The 18807-nt window shown below is 46.8% G+C and overlaps 1 protein-coding gene across 1 annotated transcript in view; it reads left to right on the forward strand.

Moving 5' to 3' along the window:
• The first annotated feature begins 4316 nt into the window (after positions 1 to 4316).
• The window catches only part of MGP2 (MALE GAMETOPHYTE DEFECTIVE 2), a 29429-nt gene continuing 14938 nt past the window's right edge, over positions 4317 to 18807 (forward strand). The window contains exons 1-7 of the mRNA XM_087389363.1: positions 4317 to 4458; positions 4571 to 4644; positions 5045 to 5131; positions 5227 to 5304; positions 5409 to 5500; positions 5605 to 5806; positions 5909 to 5999. Of these exons, the coding sequence (XP_087245489.1) occupies positions 4356 to 4458; positions 4571 to 4644; positions 5045 to 5131; positions 5227 to 5304; positions 5409 to 5500; positions 5605 to 5806; positions 5909 to 5999 (727 nt within the window). The 5' untranslated portion in view covers positions 4317 to 4355. The remainder of the gene's footprint in view (positions 4459 to 4570; positions 4645 to 5044; positions 5132 to 5226; positions 5305 to 5408; positions 5501 to 5604; positions 5807 to 5908; positions 6000 to 18807) is intronic.

Below are 18807 nucleotides of genomic sequence, written 5' to 3' on the forward strand. Positions count from 1 at the left end.
GCCAGCTGCTGCTACTCCGTCGACGTGGAATAAAGCGACCCTCTCTGAAAGCATTTCTGTACCCCGTAGCTGTATGGAGGCAAACTCATGCTTGTCCCTTGCATCAAAGGCGCGACGGTTCGCGGGGTCCACCATGTTTTGCAAAAGCAGGAGCTCAGGCTGAGATTCCGCTATTGACATTAACTCGAAGGGAGCTGTCTCATCGTGTAGTTCCAAGATACCTGCAATGGTTTGAGGACTCAAGATGCACATACCCATCTTGATGTCCGCACGCTCTGCTAAAGAATTGTACTTGCGCAATATTGGATTGTTCTCGATGTTGTATGCGAGCACACCTGACAGCTCGTTCGTCACGATTTCTTGAGCCGAGCTTAGTGGGACGTTTCGCCAAGATATCAGAGGATTGTCTAGAAGTGACCTTCGATCGAGTGTGCCACGAGCAATCGCATTTGCAGTCGTGGTAACTGAAATGGATACATCTATGATGCTTAGCAGTTGCGTGTGGAGGTGGTTTGTTTTAAGCAACTGCCGAGAGTACTGTGGCATCAGCCGCACAATGTATCTGCTCCGTTGGGCATCTCGTGTGCAGCTTTGGCATTTCCAGTAAGTCACTTGCATGCCCATATTCTCGCAGGCATCCAAAAGTATCATGTTTCCGAGTGCGGCGGTGTGGCTTGAGATCCCTATGCCTTGCGAAGAAACGATCCTTTGGTTTGCAGACACTAGCGTGGTTATGCCACAGACACTGCAGATTTGAAGGCTAGAGAAAATAGCCGCGCAATTACTAACCCATTGCTTGTATCTATCTGCGATGGTCAACCACGATGACGTAGCTGGCCTCAAGGACATCTTTCTTGATGTTATATCAAGTTGAATAGCTCGATCTCTGGCTGCTCTGAGTGTAGACGAATGGTCATGTTCGAAGGAGTTTCCGGTGGTCATTTCTACATCGTGACATGAATCGATGTCTTATGTTCGGGTTTAAACACCTACATGGATTAATAATAAAAACCATCCGAAACTTTGCTACAATTTCACTCACGTGGTTTTGTCTAAACGCAACAGGAAAAACAAAATGGACTGAACATCTATCTTTAGAAGGTGAAAGAATTGATAAAATAAATTGAATCAAGCATGCTACAATTTCACTCACGTGGTTTTGTCTAAATGCAACAGGAAAAACAAAATGGACTGAACCTCTATCCTTAGAAGGTGAAAGAATTGATAAAATAAATTGAATCAAGCAAATACATTTTGTTGTGCGTACCTTTAGGAGAAGAGACTCGTTTGGAGGCTGCAAACATCTCGAAAACAAAAGTGTTGCAGACATGATTAGTATGTTGGTCGAACCAAGCAAATGTAATGTTCCCTTGCGGAAACAGAATGTGCGAAGAAGTGTGCGTGCTCAAGATGAGGAGTAAAAAAAAAAAAACCATACGTAATGTATGGTGGAGAGCCGGCACATGTCTCTCCAAAAATTTTATATCATAGGGGAACGTGCCATCCCCCCGTTTCGAATAGTCACCTCCAGTGTTGGAGGTGTAGCGCATTAATGCGGACCATAGCAACAAATGGCGCAGATATGTTTCAGAATTGAAATGACCGTACATGCTACTTACGTGGAGTATCCTTTGTGACGTCAACAACTCGAGGAGAAGTCACCTATTTCTTTGTTGGAATGTTGGAATCTGAAAAACAATCATGATTAGTCAATATTAATTCATTGAGATGAAGTACATCTCGCAATAGGAATCTGAGAAAAAAAAAAATATTTGTTTGTGGTTTTTCTGAAGCTCATCCGCGAGACGAAAGCGATCGAACAATTCCAATGGACGGGAGCGATTGGATAGAGTAAAAAATTTCAAGGACAAGTTTCAGTACATAACAAAATAAAGGACATGTAAGAAAAAGCTGCGACATGTGTCTTTGCGACGACCTATGGAGCTTAGGACAACAATTTACACGACTCGACGTTCTTGCAAATCCTCTCTCTGTCAGTCATGCTATGCATGCATAATTGGTTCTTGGATAGTCGAGTGATCACATGTAGCTACTTTATTAGTATGCACCCATCAATAATTGATGAGCGGCCATGGCATCTTCCGTTCATGTTTGACACAGATCATAATAAGTTGATACTCGCCGGACTTTCGTGGATCAGGATCCAGATTAGTTCCACGGGCTCCGGTGCAGTGCCCGGCGATGCGCTCGAAAGCCCGAGTCGCCCATGTATCCCCTTGGACAATTCTGAAGAGGGCTTAAAAATGAGAATGGAGGATTTAAGCCCCTTGCACCTGGTTCATTGGCATCACCCTTTGTGGGCCATGTATCCCCTTGCACCTGGTTCATTGGCATCACCCTTTGTGGGCCAGGCAGTCTCACTAACGATCACACTCAGTTCCAGGTGCCCACTCCCTTCCATGGCAAAGTAGAGGGCATCCAACTGTGCACCAAAAAGACTAGTATATTGCAAGTTTGTATTGGGATCAACCACAAGCGATTTGAACTCAAAAAGAGCGTAGTCCAGGGGCAATGTGGCTGGATCAGCAGTGTACGCCAGGTAAGGGTAAGCGTTGATCATGAGAACAGACCCAATGGATGCCAAGTAGTCCAGCAATGGCTTCATGAAAGAGTTGCATTACCCAAAATCAATTGGAAGGAAGTGGCTCGTGTGTACATTGTTGGTCGCTCTCCTCAGAGGAAACGACTTCGCTGGTAGGAGGAGTATCGTCCAGAAGAGCCCTCGATGATTTTCAAGTTTCAGCAATTTGATTTCCACCTGTGGACTACATTCATAGGGATGGCAGGTCCGTGAAGATATTGGATTTTCTTATCCTATCGAGAGGTACGGGCGGGAAAGCCGAATGAATCGAAAGATCCATGTTCGGTTTGGGAAGGGACCACAGATCTCTGGGAACCGGAGATATATAATCTACTTTCATTGACCAATCTACTGGAGAATTGTAAGGGAACAATCTTGAGTACTATTCGTGACGCGGAGGAACGTTATAAAGAGGCTACCGAAAAACTCAAGCAGGCTCGGACTCGTTTGCAACAAGCAAAAGTGAAAGCGGATGAGATCCGCGTGAATGGACTCACGCAAATTGGAGGGGGAGAAGCGGGATCTCGTTGATGCGGCTGATGAAGATCCAAAAAGATTGGAGGATAGTAAAAATTATACTATTCGTTTTGAAAAACAATGGGCAATTGAACAGGTTCGGCAGCAAGTCTCTCGCCTTGCCTCAGAAAGAGCTCCGGAGAGTCCGAATAGTCGTTTAGATGGCGAATTGCATTTGCGCATGCTGGAATTTGGCCTCTGCCATCAATGGGTTAAGCTAAAGCATTTGTTATCACATTGGCCTATTCCGGGCCATGGAAAACGCAGCTGATTAGCTTCCGTATTCGACCCGGCGAAATTAGCAGTATTATTCGCAAACAAATTGAGGGATATGTTCCAGAAGTAGAGGTTGTCAATACCGGCACCGTACTCCAAGTCGGAGATGGGATCGCTCGCATTCATGGTCTTAACGAAGTAATGGCTGGTAGAGGCCAAATTCCAGCTTCTGAATCTAGACCGATTGAATCCCCTTATAAACGAAAGGAGACGAACGAACAGCACCAAAACATTCGGGAGCAACAGTACCAGATTTCATAGTGAGTCGCTTTACAATCCCTCTTTGCCCCTTACGTCTGTTGGAGATCCTTTGTCTTCATTTGCAAAGCGCAGCCGAAACCGTGTTAGGCTTCTACGCAAGCTGTAAAGTTTCCGCATCCTTAGTAAGAGATTCCGTTGCGTGATCCTTGGTGCGTTGGGATTTCAGAATCCATATGCTGACCCGAGAAGCATAGAGAGGACGATAAATTCGTGCAGACAATGTTCATGAATCAAATCGGAACAGATTTGAGGAGCTTACCCTCAAGAAGAAGCAGTAGCTCCAGTTGCAATCACGCCGATTTCCCTTTTGAATCTGGCAGCCTGTAATGAATTGGACAGAGTTAGGGGAGACGAGGAGGAGGGCATCACCAGAGTAACAGATATAACGGAACAGATGTGGAAAGCAATAAAAAACAACAAAGTACCTGGGAAGCGATGATACCACATGCACGTTGCAGAAATCTATGGGCAGAGGGGGAGGCTATTTTAATGGCAAACAACAAATTAAGAAAAGCACATCTATTAAAGGCTTCCTACATCTCACGGTTCCTTTGAAGCCACTTGGCTGCCTAGGATTTGAGATTTCTGAAAATCGTCCTAGTGCTGGCCAAGTAAAAAGAATTTGTTTAATTTCAATTGTTAGTAGTACTACACCAGCTTTTGAATTAGGCACCTTGCACAACTACGCTGCAGCTGCAGCATGAAGCCCAAGAGCTCCAAACATACTCGTCCTGTCTTTCTCACCTTCTGGGTCTTCCTGGTGGCATTGGCTTTGCTTGCTGCCCAATGGGTCTTCTTTCCAGGCATCTATTCTTTGCCCTTTTTCTGTCATCTTCGTGCCAGTAAGGTAGAAATGCGCACTTTCGTAGAGTGCTTACCTTGGGATCGGATCTTTGTTTTCTCCACTATTCACAGGTGCCAAGAAGGTGAATCTGGAAGGAGACCACGCTACGTTGAATAAATTCCAGCAACAAGTTCAACAATGCGTGGTGAGTCGTTAGTTTCCATTTCAGCCTATGACGAAGTGCTCCCTCTTTTGAAGAAACTATCTGGGACTCTCAAGATTTGCAAATTCTGCTACGAGGACTTTCTGTTGCTTCACACACCATACATATATGAATGGGTTTAAGCATCAAGTTACAGAAAACACGATAGTTAATGTGTCCAGTAGTTTAAACATGTTAGTTAACGTGTCAAGTAATTTAAGAAGTATAGTAGCTTGGTTAGCTGAACATTTTAAAAATATCTTCAAACATGTATAGAGTCTAAAAATTGTATTCTCGTGTCCTTTTAAAGCATGTCAGTCATCAAACTCGGATCAAGGTCTTCCTTGAAACTGAATTCTGATGTGTTTCGATTTGTAACCTGCTTTCACGATGACATTAACAGGAAACAAATGGCTTAGGACTAGCTGCATATCCAGTTGATCATTGCGAAATGGTACTCAAATATCCTGATGGCACGAATAGCTCATGGGTGAGGAGATAATTGACTTATCTGTTCTCTGATCGTGAAGTTTCAGAAAGACGTTTGCCTGTAACGTTGTCTCTAACTTTTGCCCTTTCCTGCAGTTTAACCAGCAGTTTAAAATATATGAGCCATTGGAGTATCGTTTTGACGTATGCGAAGCACTTTTGCTATGGGAACAGGTGGGGGTATCCAATGATGCATGCCTAACTGGCTTTATGTAATGTAAAATGGATCTCTATAACAGTACAGGTGGTCCTAATTTGTCCTCTCTTTACGCCGTCAGTACCGAAATGTCACCACTATTTTAACAAGAGAGTACCTGGATGCTCGCCCAGATGGATGGCTCCAGTATGCTGCCCAAAGAATAGCCCAACTGTACCACTTCTTGCCCCTTGGATTATATTGATTTCATTCTTTATGTTAAAATGTTTTGGGTCTTTTTGTGCGCTAGTAAGCTGTTTTTATGTGGTACTTCTCAGAGGATCAGATAAGTGCTATAACTTGTCAAAGTGTGAAGAGGAATTGCAGATGGTCCTCCCTTCCAGGCCACCTTTCAGGCCACGCCAGTTTGCGAGTTGTGCTGTGGTTGGCAACTCAGGAGACCTACTGAAGACGGAGTTTGGCAAAGAAATTGATGATCATGATGCTGTGATACGTGACAATGAAGCTCCTGTGAGCGCTGTAAGTGATTTCTTTGCTACGTCCTTTGCGATGCCAAGCTGTTTCCTGAAACTGCTTTTTAGTATCCCTTGTGAAGAGATTGACTACATCCGTGCACTGCAGAAATATGCCAAGCATGTTGGTCTAAAAAGGGACTTCCGTATCATGGCCAGAGGAGTGGCAAGAAACATGAAGGAAGTAGTCCGTGGATCTGGTATTTGCCTTGTATCATCTGAATGTCTTTTTAAAAAACATTTAATACAGGTCTCGTTTATTCACTGATCTGTATGTGCACATCCATATAAACAGGCCTTTATTTCCATCCATTCTTGAGTAGTTCTGAGCTTGGCCTGCCTCTGACACAACATCTGAGCTTTTGCAATTAGTCATTGATTGTCTATCACCTGCTTGCAGGGCTTTGAAAGCTATGCTGGCCTCTTAAACCTTTTCAATTGTTTGTGTGGAGTTACTTAAACTTTTTCCCAAAAGCGGTTTTGTATAGTATCTTCTTTGAGCTGGGATGCTGCGGTGTCATTGAAGCTGCCCTGAACCAAGGGAAGGTGCTGCTCCCACTTGCTGAGCATAACACTTGAGCACATCAAATGCAAGCTGGTTATAAATTTCTGTCTTCATGTCTCACTCTACATAAAAACTACTAGAGATACTCAGCATCATGCCAAGATTGTCCAACAAAGCTCTCCAAAGTAGCTTGTCAGCTCGGAGTTTTTTTGAAGTAATGGTCTGTGGGGATGCCCACAGTGGAGACTAGTACCATATAAACCACTTTGTCATTTTCTGGCCCTTGCATGTAATCAGCATCACAAACTTGCTTGTCCTGTTGACAATGGTAAGACAAATTGTGTTTTCGTGATTGATTGCAACTAGAGGAGATCCATTAACAAAATCCGTGCTGATTTGCCCAATTGGTTGATGGGTTGTTTCTGAAAGGTCAAGCAAGTCCTGTCACGATTTGTGGCGCACTACTTTCCTCAACCTTAGATTATGGATGGTTGGATTGATGGACACTTTTGAAAGAATATGTCCTTTGTAGGCAAACTTCCCATGAGGCACAACATTTCACAAAGAGCTACAACACTTCCAAAGAGGGACACTGTTACTTTGAGCATCATTTTTTTCCCCAGAGAACATGGGAAGATAAGAAAAACAAACTTGGTTGTCAGAAAGAAAAACCAGTGTGTTTCCGGAGAACCAGCTCACTGCCTAGGGAATCCTGGGAACAGGGGCTAACTAAGCATCCAGCGAATATCTCTTGCGGGGAGGATATAAAAATATGCTTGTAGGCCAAGCCTTGCAGAAAGTTCGGCGGTCGCTCTTTTTTTCTTTTCTTTTTTTTTCTAGAGAAAATGAGAATTCTATTAATGCTTGAAAAAACCATACAGACAGCTTCCGAAAGGAGCTGTAGATGAAATACAAAATGGTTGCCAGCTATAGGGAAGCCAGCCTGTTTTCGGATCTCACGGCTCACTACCTAGAGAGATTCCGAAATGGGAGCTAACAACCATGGTGGTGGTCTATACATCAGCGAATACCCTTTGCGGAAGAGGCTGCCTTGTAGAAACGCTCCCGTCTTTTGGTGGTTGCTCTCGAATCTAGAGTACCGTGCTCCCAAATGGTGTGCAAGGGGAAAATGATGTCTTGCCAGATGGCTACTAGGGTAGCCATCGGGGAGACTAATTGGCCTCCCATCACCTGGTTGCACCGAGCAACCCAGATGTTCCAAATAGTAATGCTGGAGACTGTCAGTCAAGCGCTATCCTCCGGTTTGTGTGGTGGGCGGGATCGGGTGGGTAGAGACGCGTCATGAATCTCAATCCGAGAGACCTGCTGTCCATGTATCTTGTATGCCGGTGAGACTGGATCGTCCAAAGGCTAGGCTAGAATCGGGAAATAACCTCTCTCAAGTCGTCATGCTCCAGCCAATGGCATTCCCTTGAGGGAGTCCATGCTGCTGCCTCGAGCTGTAAGCGACGCCCAATGCAGTCGTGTAAGAAAAGAAAGGGACCTCCTCCACTCGATTTGATTGCCCTCTGCGGGCTGGCCAAAACCACTCTCTTGGATCCCATTGAATGTCGCATAGGGGTTTGCCCTCCCAAAGCACATGCACCACACTGCTCCCTTTGGAGTCGACAAGGCTATGTTGGGGCAATGTACTAGGTCCTGCCTAAAGAGCTCACTATCCTGACCCTCTGTCACTCTGGACCCTCCAGGGCCGCCTCTGACTTATCATCCACCTCTGTCTTTGCTTGCAACAAGCCTCCCGGTCCCACCCTATAAAACTGGGAATGGCAGATCCAAGAGACTCCCGAAAGAAACGTATCCTGAGGGGTACCCCTATCTGCAAGAACTATCTTGACTAGCAATGCGGGGTCCAAGGGCTCCGTAATCTGTCCCACCACAAATCATTGATCGATGTCTCGATCTCCAACATCCGGATACCTGCCCCTCTCAGATGAGAGAGGGCTTGCCTAAGGGCCTCTGCCTCTCTATGAAGCCGCCTTCAAGCCCCAAAGGATCTAGCTGGTCCATTGTCCCATTGTTCCCATTCAATATGAGTCCTCTGATCAAGCATGCGTCCCTTCGAGTCTCTGAACTCCGGGTGCCATATAAGTGGTTGTCACTCAAACTCCTCTCTGCATGACGGCTTGGCCCAAATGAGTCCCCTTGCCAATCTCTGCTACACCGTGTAGAAACCCATGGAGAGCTCTTCCCTGTCAAAGGAGCCTTAGAGAAGATCCACCTATATGACTGCCACCACTGACCTCCTGTAACGAGGAGTGTTCCCTAGCAGCCCCCGTTGGAGGAGGAGCTTCCAGGGTTTTGGACCTACCTCCTGGATCTCCTCTGGACCTATGCAGCAGATTTTGTCCAATTTATGTGGGCTCCAGAAGCCTTGCAATAAATGGACAGGGCTCCCTTGACCCTCTCTAGCCTGGATGCTGAGCCCTCCACATAAAGAGCTGTATCATCTGCAAACTCCGAGTCTAGGAACCCCTCCTGCCGCCGGATCGGAAGCCTCATCCCCGTAAGGCCAAGTGCCCGAGAGTGCAAAAAGTAACCTAGGGCCTCTGCTACAAAAAGAAACAGGTAGTGGGCCAGAGGACAGCCTTGTCTCACTGAACGGAAAGAGGAAAGGCCTCTCGTGTGCCTCCTAATAATCACGTGGTTGGAGCTGCCCGCATAAAGAGCTGAAACCCCTTTGATCTCTCTCTGAGAAGCCAAGTCTCTGCATGGTAGCCTCCAAAGAAGGCCACTCTACTCTATCATATGCCTTCTCAAAATCCAAAAGAAGGATGGCGAGAGGCTACGACTCCTCCCTGGACCAGTCCGTTGCCTCCCAGAAGGTGAAGATATTATCCAGGATGTTCGGCTCTTGGACAAGGCCCCTTTGCATCTCATGGATGATGTCTGGTAGGTGTGGTCTCAAACACAGGCTCAAGACCTTGGCCAAGATCTTGTAAGCCTTGTCAAGAAGGGTGATTGGCCTCCGCTGGTGAATATCTGGAATCAAACATATCTAGCCTCTACTCAAAGAATGTGGGAGGGATACGGAGTCAAAGATCTCTCTTGGCACGCTAACATGAGCGGAGTGGAGATATGCTCTTAGAAGCACCTAAAGAAGCTCGGAGTCAAGCCGTCCTCTTTTGGGCACTTTTGAGCTGGTAGGGCTTGGAAGGCCCCCCAAAGCTCCTCGTCTGTGAAAGGCGCCTCCAAACATCTACTCAAACTCTACATAACAACTCAGGGCACCTGCTCCCATACCACCTCCCTCCAGGCGAGTCGTGGGCGATCCCCTTGCGGCTGAAAAAGCTGACATTAGAAGACTGTGGTCATCTCGAAGATCTTTTGCGGGTCCGTGTGTATGTCCATGCGAGTCTCTGAGTTGCTAGAGCAAGATCCGTGCAGACTGTGGTGCTCTAGTCCGAAAGAACTACCTGGTCATCTTGTCCCCTTGCTGGACCCATCTAGCCCAGGAAGAATGGTACAAGAACTCTACTCTACGAACCTCCAAGTCCTGTAACTCCAAGTGTGCACACTCCAAGCGGTCTCTGAGCCATTGGGACCCCGGATTCTACTCCCTGAGTCTCTCTATGGATTCAAGGTCACGACGAAGTGCTCTCTCCCGCTCCTGAAGAGCAACTCTCTGTCTAAGAGCCAGAGAATGGAGCTCTTGCTTGCTCCGCTGAATCATCTCAGCCACCCATGCTCCATGAACTCTAGGTTGTTGAAGTCAACTCCAACAATGCACAAGTCAACCTCTGGGAGGCATTATGTGAGCCGTCGTCAAAACGCTGGACGGTGCTGTCTGCAAGCGGGTGCGTACACATTTAGAATACCAATCCGGGGCTCGCTTGCCTAGAGACCCATCCACACCCATCCACACTGCGCGACCTGACGTGAGCTCCCCTTGTGCAAATATCTCTGAGGCCACTGCCTAGGAGTGTGATATGCATACACTACCGCTCCTACCGACTGCGGGAGACCAAACCTCTGGGCCCCTCTCGAGAGGAGATGGGGTCGACATGCTCTTGAATCAAGAGGAAGTCAACTGGCCGACCTACTAAAGCCCGTTGCAATTCTTGAAGGAGAATCAGATATTGCGGTTGACTACGCGCACGGTCATGAAGCCCATGCACGTTCCAACTCACCACAGTCAAGCTCATGGGATGGGGCAGAAGCGAACAAGGCTTGCTTGTGCGCGGGAGCCTGCTCTAGGAAAGCGGATTTCAGCGATTTCACTAGAAATTTGAAGGGAGAGTAATCTATATCCGTGCGCCGAGCGAACCAAGGTCGCCACTGGCTCAATCCCTACCCTCCGTGCCAAATACTGCATGAAGGAAACATCTACGCTGAATAGATCGGCACACTGTTGGAGCGTCCAGTAATGGGGCTGAGTATGTACAACCTCTGGTGGCAGGCGAATCACTGCTATTGCCAAGCCTGATCGTGGCTTCGTTGGGAAGAAGCCAAGCTGAAAATACGCGGAAGCACCGTGAGTGAGCCATAGACCCATGCCTTGTGGCCCCATTACCTGATGCTCCATCATTGTGTCGAAAAGTTGTGGAGTCCACTTCACCCCTGTGGAGGCAAACCAAAAGGACCCGAACTGGGTGGTGCGAAATCCTACTGTGCTAATGACCCCTTTTTGGGGCTACAAGATGAAAATGGTCAGTTCCAAGGGCATGGGGTACGTGTGTGGGATTTCCAAATAGCTCGACGGTCCCAACCTCGAGAACTCTCTCGGCAGAGGCCGTCCAACACGCATGCAAAGGCTTGAGGACTGAGCATCTGCACGCCCCTCCCTGGAGGACTGAGAAGAAGAAGTTGAATCACGCGTGCCCAAAGAGTTGACCTATTTCTCAGGAGAGGTTGGGGATGTGGCCTTTGCCGCCCCTAATGATGTAGGGGCCGCATCAAATCCAAGAGAGGTGCGTGAGGAAGAGGCCTCGGGTGAGGCTACTGCTATTTGGGGGGTTGGGGCCAGGGGGGGCAAGGGGGAGGGGGCGGGTGGTGAGGGTAATCATGTTGAGAGTTCACGCTCAACATCATGTGATCACGTGTGCATAGCACCATCATGTGATTATATGTGCATAGCACTAACCCAATAGAGTGCTATAAAGGAAAGGGTTAGATCCCCTAACCCTAACCCTAAATGGGTTTGTATATATTCTATTTTTTCAACTAAATCTAGTGTACAGTTAGTCATTTGTGGTGTGCTTTCTAGCTGTGCCCTCTCTCCTCATCTCCACTTTTCTCCTCTCCCCTCTTCATATTTTGTCATGGTATCAGAGCTCCCTTGCCTTCCATTGAGGCATTGCGATTCTTGAGAGTGTGAGAGAGATTGTGAGATTGAGAGTTCTCGAGTGTTCTTGTGAGAGTTCACTTCCGTAGATAATTTCCGTACATTGGAAAGATTTCCGTCCATTCAACTCCACTGCGAGAGTTCTTTGATTGAAAGCGAGAGAGAGTGATCTTCTTCAAGTGTTTGTGAGAAAGATAGGGAGAGTTCTTCATAATCTTTTGAGAGAGAAAGAGATTTCTGTTGATTGAGAGGCTATCGACAGCCTATCTGCAAGCTCATGGCTCCAATAAAGCTCCTTTGACCGAGAGCCTATCTACAACCTATCTACTGCTGCATAAGGCAATTAGCTATCTCCAGCAGCTCTAAGGCTCTCTACACAAGGCAGCTCTTGAGGCGCAGCCCATGCTGCAATGACTGCTTAAACAAAAAGGCTTGGCCTTCCTTAGTCCATTGCGACAACACAGCCGACTACGGGTTCCTTGCTCCAGCCACCATCGGCTTGCAACAAAGACTCTTGTGCTTGGAGCGCATACGCTCCATCGCCTCTCCTACAGTAGACGAAGGTCGTCTAAAGCTCCTGCAACAGCAAAGCACAGCAGCTTCCAACGTTGCGCCATCAACAATATAGTGCTCAAGCACTCCTCCAACAAACTACCCTGCTGCTCGACGACGGCTCCAAACAACTACTCAGCCCGGCCGCTCATGAGCATCTCCATTGACACGGCCTTGCAAGGCACAATGATAGTACTGCGACTTCAAGTGACAGAAGCCTCGGAAACCTTCAGAAAACGACCTCTTTGCTTTCGAGATTAGACCTGGATCTAGAGGTCTTCTCCGAGATCTTCAAGTACCGACCGCGAGGGTTCTCCTTTAAATCAAAATAGAAAAGCTTATGCTCCACCTGTAGAGTTTTGGATACCAGCTCCAAATTGTTTCCAAGGGTCCCCTCCAACTAGCGTCGACGAACAACAACACGGATAAACAGGTCTCCAATGCCCATGCTGCTACAACAACTCCAAAAGCCAGCTCTGTAACTAAGGCTCGTCTCCAACGACAACGGGCTCCTCCAAACGACGATAGCTTCTCCATAGCTTCACTAGCGCAAAGGGCTCACGAGCCGCTCCAAATCAAGACACACGGGCTTCTACACAGCCTTGCTTCAGCTCCAACATTCGTCATCCTCGAGCTCGAAACGGCCTCCTTCGGTTGGCAACACGTCCATAACCCGCACAGACCACCGAGCTCAAGAATCGCGTCGATGCCTCCAACGCAACTCACGGGTAGTTCCAGTGTCGACCTCCAACATGGCTTTTGCAACGACAGCGAAACTCTCCACGTAGTTGCAACCTCGAGCACGGCTACCATTGAACGCCAACGATCTTCAACAAATCATCGATTTTCGTTGACAGTAACGGAGAAGACGACGGAATCTCGAAGATTCCATCGGCATCTTTGAGATTCTATCAACCACGTCATCGTTTCGTCCACGCCATGTGTCATTCTGTCTGCCATGTCAGCAGCCCTCGCCTTGTGCCACGTCATCTTATCCTCGTGCCACGTGTCATCATACCTTACCTGCCACGTGTCACCCCTATCCTTGTGCCACGTCAGCAAACCCTATCCTGTTGCCACGTCAGCATCTTATTTGCCACATCAGCAGTCCACATCACCTTGCCATGTCATCTGTCACGTCATTTGCTGACATCATCATTTGTGCCACCTCAGCAGTGCCAGCTCAGTTGTCCAGTCAGCACATTGGACCTTTGTAGGCCCACACAGTGCTCCACAGTCACTGCATGTGACCACTCGTGTCACCTCAGTACAGGGCTCCACTGGCACATCTCTTGCTAGGCACAGTGTCACATCATCACTGTATGTGACCCACAGTGACAAATCATCATTGAGCACCATTTGCACTCCTTTTGCTCCTCCACCTAGATCAAGTCGTATCTCTTGATCCAGGAAGAATTTGAGGGCGCTTTAAAAAGGAAAGTCGCTCGTTTTTTCATGCTCTACGTGCTCGTCACATCACGCGCACATTTTGGTGCAAGTTACACTCACATTTGAGCCTCGCCGACAAAACCACTTCCTTCATGCACATTCGCCTCTACACTGACGCATTTGACCCAGAACCTAAAAAGAACAAAAGAAAATGAATTATTTGTTGTTCTTGCATCGATCGACGGTTGGTATAGATCTAGATCAGAGTAGACTAGATCGCCATAGAGGGGATGCTTTGAATTTTCCCAAGTTGCTAATCTAAGTCGTGCCCGAAATGCTCGACTAGTACCTACTCGGAGTCAGTTCATACGCTCACATACGGTTTCACATCATTACATTACCTGAAACCTTACGCTCATCAGTTCAGTGAGCATATTTCAGAGAGTACAGAGGCATTGCAGATTGTTTCAGTGGGCAGATAGCATTTGATTTCACACACACGTCGCCATTGTAAAGCCTATTCGGCTTAGTGAAAAGCAATGCTTAGTGAAAAGTATCTTCCGAATCAGTATTGGGCAGAAGCAATAGCTACAACAAACTACTTGCTTAATCGGCTTCCTACCGAACCGTTATAGAGTATGCCTCCTTATGAAGCATTCAGTGGACACAAGCCACACATTGGGCATCTCCGCATATTTGGTTGCATAGCATATGCCCACATACATGATGATCATCGCAGGAAATTGGATGCGAAGTCACGCAAGTGCATCATGGTTGGCTACAGTGAAGAAAGCAAAGCATATAAATTGTATGATCCCATCAACCGCAAGGTCATTATCTCCAGAGATGTAATCTTTGATGAGAAATCAGAATGGAAAACCATGCCTACTTCAGCTGCAGGGTCAGCTTGGGAGGTGATTTCCAGCATTACCGTATGGCGGATATGGTGTTCGCGATGTTCTTTTGTCCTTGGGGGCCATTTATGCACGGAGGCTGACACTCTCGCTTCCATTTGGGCGGAGATTATCTTCGCTCTCAGGAGTCAGTGGGAGCGGTGTACATGCACCTCTTTGGCAGCTCGTGGGAGACTTATATCCTTCATGAGGACATGGGACTGCTCATTATTTTTTCATTTGACCCCTTTTGGGATGTCGTGGCATTTTAGACCACCTCCATGGCTTTTTTGCCACATTGTTGAGGCTAGGGATAGAGTACTTTCTCTCCCACCTGCTGTATGATTTGTTTTGAATGGAATATATCACTCTTTTCCAAAAAAAAACCTCGGAGATAGAAGCATCGACTTCACAGTCATCTATAGAACAGGTTGATGAAGAAGAGCAAGAATTGCCAGCAACACCCCAAGTAGAGCCATAGCAGCTCAAACAGTCTACTAGGGAAAGCAAATCTCCAGTCAGATTGACATATGCTCAGAAAGGCAAAGCAATTCAGGTGGAAACCACGAACTATGCTCTTATGACTACCATCATGGCTACAGAAGAGCCAGTGTACTTTGAAGACGCAGTAGACAAGCCAGAATGGCAAACTGCTATGAATGAAGAAATGGATGCTTTGTATAAGAATAATACTTCGGAATTATGCGACCTTCCACTAGGAAAGAAGGCCAAAGCAAACAAATGGGTATACAAAGTGAAGTATAATCCAGATGGTAGTATTCAAAGATACAAAGCCAGACTAGTTGCAAAAGGATTTGCACAGCAATATGGTCAAGATTATGATGAGACTTATGCTCCAGTAGCAAAGATGGATTCCATATGGTTCTTGATATTACTAGCGACACTCAGCAGATGGAATATGTATCAGCTCGATGTCAAGAATGCATTTCTCAATGGTTACCTAGGCGAGGAAGTCTACATGTAACAACCAGCAGGTTATGTTGAACCAGTAAAGGAGAATAAGGTTTGCTATCTCAAGAAAAGTCTCTACGGCTTAAAGCAAGCACCCAGAAGTTGGTACAATAGAATTGACAAGTATTTTGCTAATCTGGGATACATGAAGTCCAATGCAGATCATACTCTCTACTACAAAGTTCAAGGGGAAGACATTACTATTGCACTTTTGTACGTAGATGATCTGATTGTGACAGGAAGCAAGGATAGCTTCATCAGATATGCACTATTGTCTTGGAATTGAGTTCTGGAGAGATTCAGATAGCACATTCATGAGTTAGCTCAAGTATGTTGACAATCTCCTGAAGAAGTTTCATATGGCAGATTGCAAGATTGGAGTCACTCCCATGGAACAGAGTTTGAAACTTACTAAAGATTCAGAAAAGCCTACAGTCAATGACAGGTAATACATGCAGCTCATCGGATCTCTTATATATCTGACTATCACTCGGCTAGATATTTGTTATTCAGTAAGCTCACTAGCACAGTTTATGGCAAATCCAAAACAGTTTCACTGGAATGCAGTCAAAAGAGTCTTGAGATACATCAGAGGTACAAGATAGTTTGGGATAGAATACAGAGGAAGTCATCCACGATTGCATGGATACTGTAACAGTGACTATGTCAGAGATCATGAGACCAGGAGATTGACATAGGGATATGCATTTTTCCTTGGTCAAGGTGCTATATCATGGTTATCAAACAAATAGCCAACTCTTTCTTTGTCTTCAATTGAAGCAGAATATAGAGCACTCACTACAGATGCATGTGAGTCTATACGGCTCAGAAGACTATTGTTTGAAACAGATGACTTTGATGAGTCAAAGCCAACAACAATATATTGTGAGCTCAAGCATTGGCCAAGAATCCAGTATATCACTCTAGGACAAAGCACATTGATGTCAGAGAGCACTTCATCAGAGAACGAGTGTTACTTGGTGACATCATACTGCATCATTATGATAGCGAAGAGAATGTTGCAGACATCTTTACCAAACCACTCGATAAAGAGCTATTCGAGAAACACCGACTAGCTCTTGGTTTGACACAGAGGAAGGACATTCCCATTAAAGGGGTGTGATGGAATGTAATGCTCAGTTCTTCTTCGATTCCCCAGAATCATCATCTTGAGGGAAGGCCTACTTCATGATGTTGATCTTGAGGGAAGGTGTTGAGAGTTCACGCTCAACATCATGTGATCACGTGTGCATAGCACTAACCTAATAGAGTGCTATAAAGGAAAGGGTTAGATCCCCTAACCCTAACCCTAAATGGGTTTGTATATATTCTATTTTTTCAACTAAATCTAGTGTATAGTTATTCATTTGTGGTGTGCTCTCTAGCTGTGCCCTCTCTGCTCATCTCCACTCTTCTCCTCTCCCCTCTTCATATTTTGTCAAATCACAGCATGGGGAGCAAGTGGAGGGGCAGGCGGGGCGAGGCAAAGAGGGAGTAGGTGGGTCCGAGGGGGGAAGGGTGAGGGGTCCGGTGGAGGCAGAGGAGGAGGCTATGGTGGATCTATGGCTATTGAAGTCGAAGGTAGGAAGCGGAAAACATGGTGAGCTGAGTCCATGTCCTCCACAGTTAATCCGTGATACCAAGGGATAAATGTGGGCCCAGGAGAATAGGGCTCCTCTCCACGAGAGCCAGAGCAGTATCTGGCGAGCCAAGCTAGAGGAGAAACACACCTCGTTTGTAGACGATGACCTCCTAGATGTGGTCTCCATCTAATGCCAAGCTGGCCTTGATCTTGTCACGAGGGTTTGAGTTCTGTACTTGCATGTGGGCCTGACCCTGGGAATCAAGTGGCGAGGTCACAGGATGTGGGTGTGTAAGATTTCCCCTAGGGATTGGTGCCTTGGGGGTAAACTAGTGCCTTGGTTCAATGTGAGGGATTAAAAGGCCATTTAAGGGGCCTATGGGGGTCAATAGGCCCAAAGTTGGGCCTTGGTACCCTCATTGGGGGCAAATAGCCTTGTAGGGGCCTCAAGGGGCAAAAAGCCCCAAATTTTATTACGTGGGGAAATTGCCACGTGGCAATTGCCCCCCTTTCTCCCCATTTGGAATGTAAGGTAGAGAAGCTTGGATGGAGAGGCAATTACGAGGACGGAGAGGGATCGACGTAGTTTTTTTTTGGAAGCTGTGGCTGGCATGGAGAGTGGTATGGACTCTACATGAAGGGCAAGGTCTCGTAGTATGGATCCCGTATGGCAGATGGATGCAGGTCAGGTATGGCTGGTGATACAAAGGATACGTACAGGGTGGTATGGACTGCAAGTACAGTGCCTACGTCGGCTTGTGTGTATGGACTGTTACAGTGGGCTGGGTGGACGGATCAATCACGGCTGCTAGAGTAGAACTGTCAGCGCCTGTGTACGGACTGCCGTACGCCTGTTGTACGGGCTGTCATAGGTACAGACTGCCACATGAGCAGGTTGCCATGCGTATGGCTGTGAGTACGGCTGCAAGTACCTGAATGTACAGATGATGTACAATCTGTACGGATGCCTCATTGTTGGTCATGGTCAACCTACAGGCTGCTTGTATAAGATGTTGACATGCTGAGATTGGCCTCTCTACAGTTGATCATTGGTTCTGTGCCTATGCTCAAGAGGGCGCTACTGGTGAAGGGCGCACCCATCCCTTCTAATGATTGCCCGTGAGCATTGGGCTGTGGTTTTGAAGAGACTTGCTTGGTAGGATGGTTTACAATGAATGCTTGCTGAGGTTGTTCGTGCTTTTGAGCATTGTGGGTAGTTCAGTTATGCTTTCACCCATTGTTTGGGTATTCCAGTGAGTCAGTGGACACTTGTGGTTGTCTAGGGAGCTTGTGGCCTTGTTTGGGCTGCTAGTAACTGCTTCCAGGTTAAATGCAGGTGTTTGCACTGAAAATGGATGCCTAGGGTCACATGGGTGTGAGAGCAGAGCCCCGCAAGGCTAATGTGTTGTGATACTGATGCCTACTATGAGTGGGATTGAATTCATTGTGTATCATATTTGCTGGCTTTGGATGGTAACATGCTCCATGTGGAAATATGTTTTTGGTTTCTCTAGGAGATGGGTCACATGCAGGCAATGGTTGCTAGGTGGATGGCACATCTTGAGTACAGCCTTGTTGCTGAGTAGGCAGGGGTCGGGAATCCATGCTTGGAATGGGAAGTATCCCTAGAAACCCGAGAGGGATGGTACAGGTGTGACTGCCAGTGTTTGCTGTGTTGTGATGCTAGATCTCTTATGGGAAACAAGTTGATGTATCAGGATATGCGCAACCCATAGGGTGAGAGACTATTGGCCATGGCAGTCCTGGTCAGAGGAGAAAGCTTGTGTGTGCTTTCTTTTTCTTCTTTGAGCAG

Source organism: Dipteris shenzhenensis, chromosome 18, assembly GCF_047967505.1.
Source record: "Dipteris shenzhenensis isolate YYH24624 ecotype China chromosome 18, Dip_SZ_1.0, whole genome shotgun sequence".
NCBI lineage: Eukaryota > Viridiplantae > Streptophyta > Polypodiopsida > Gleicheniales > Dipteridaceae > Dipteris > Dipteris shenzhenensis.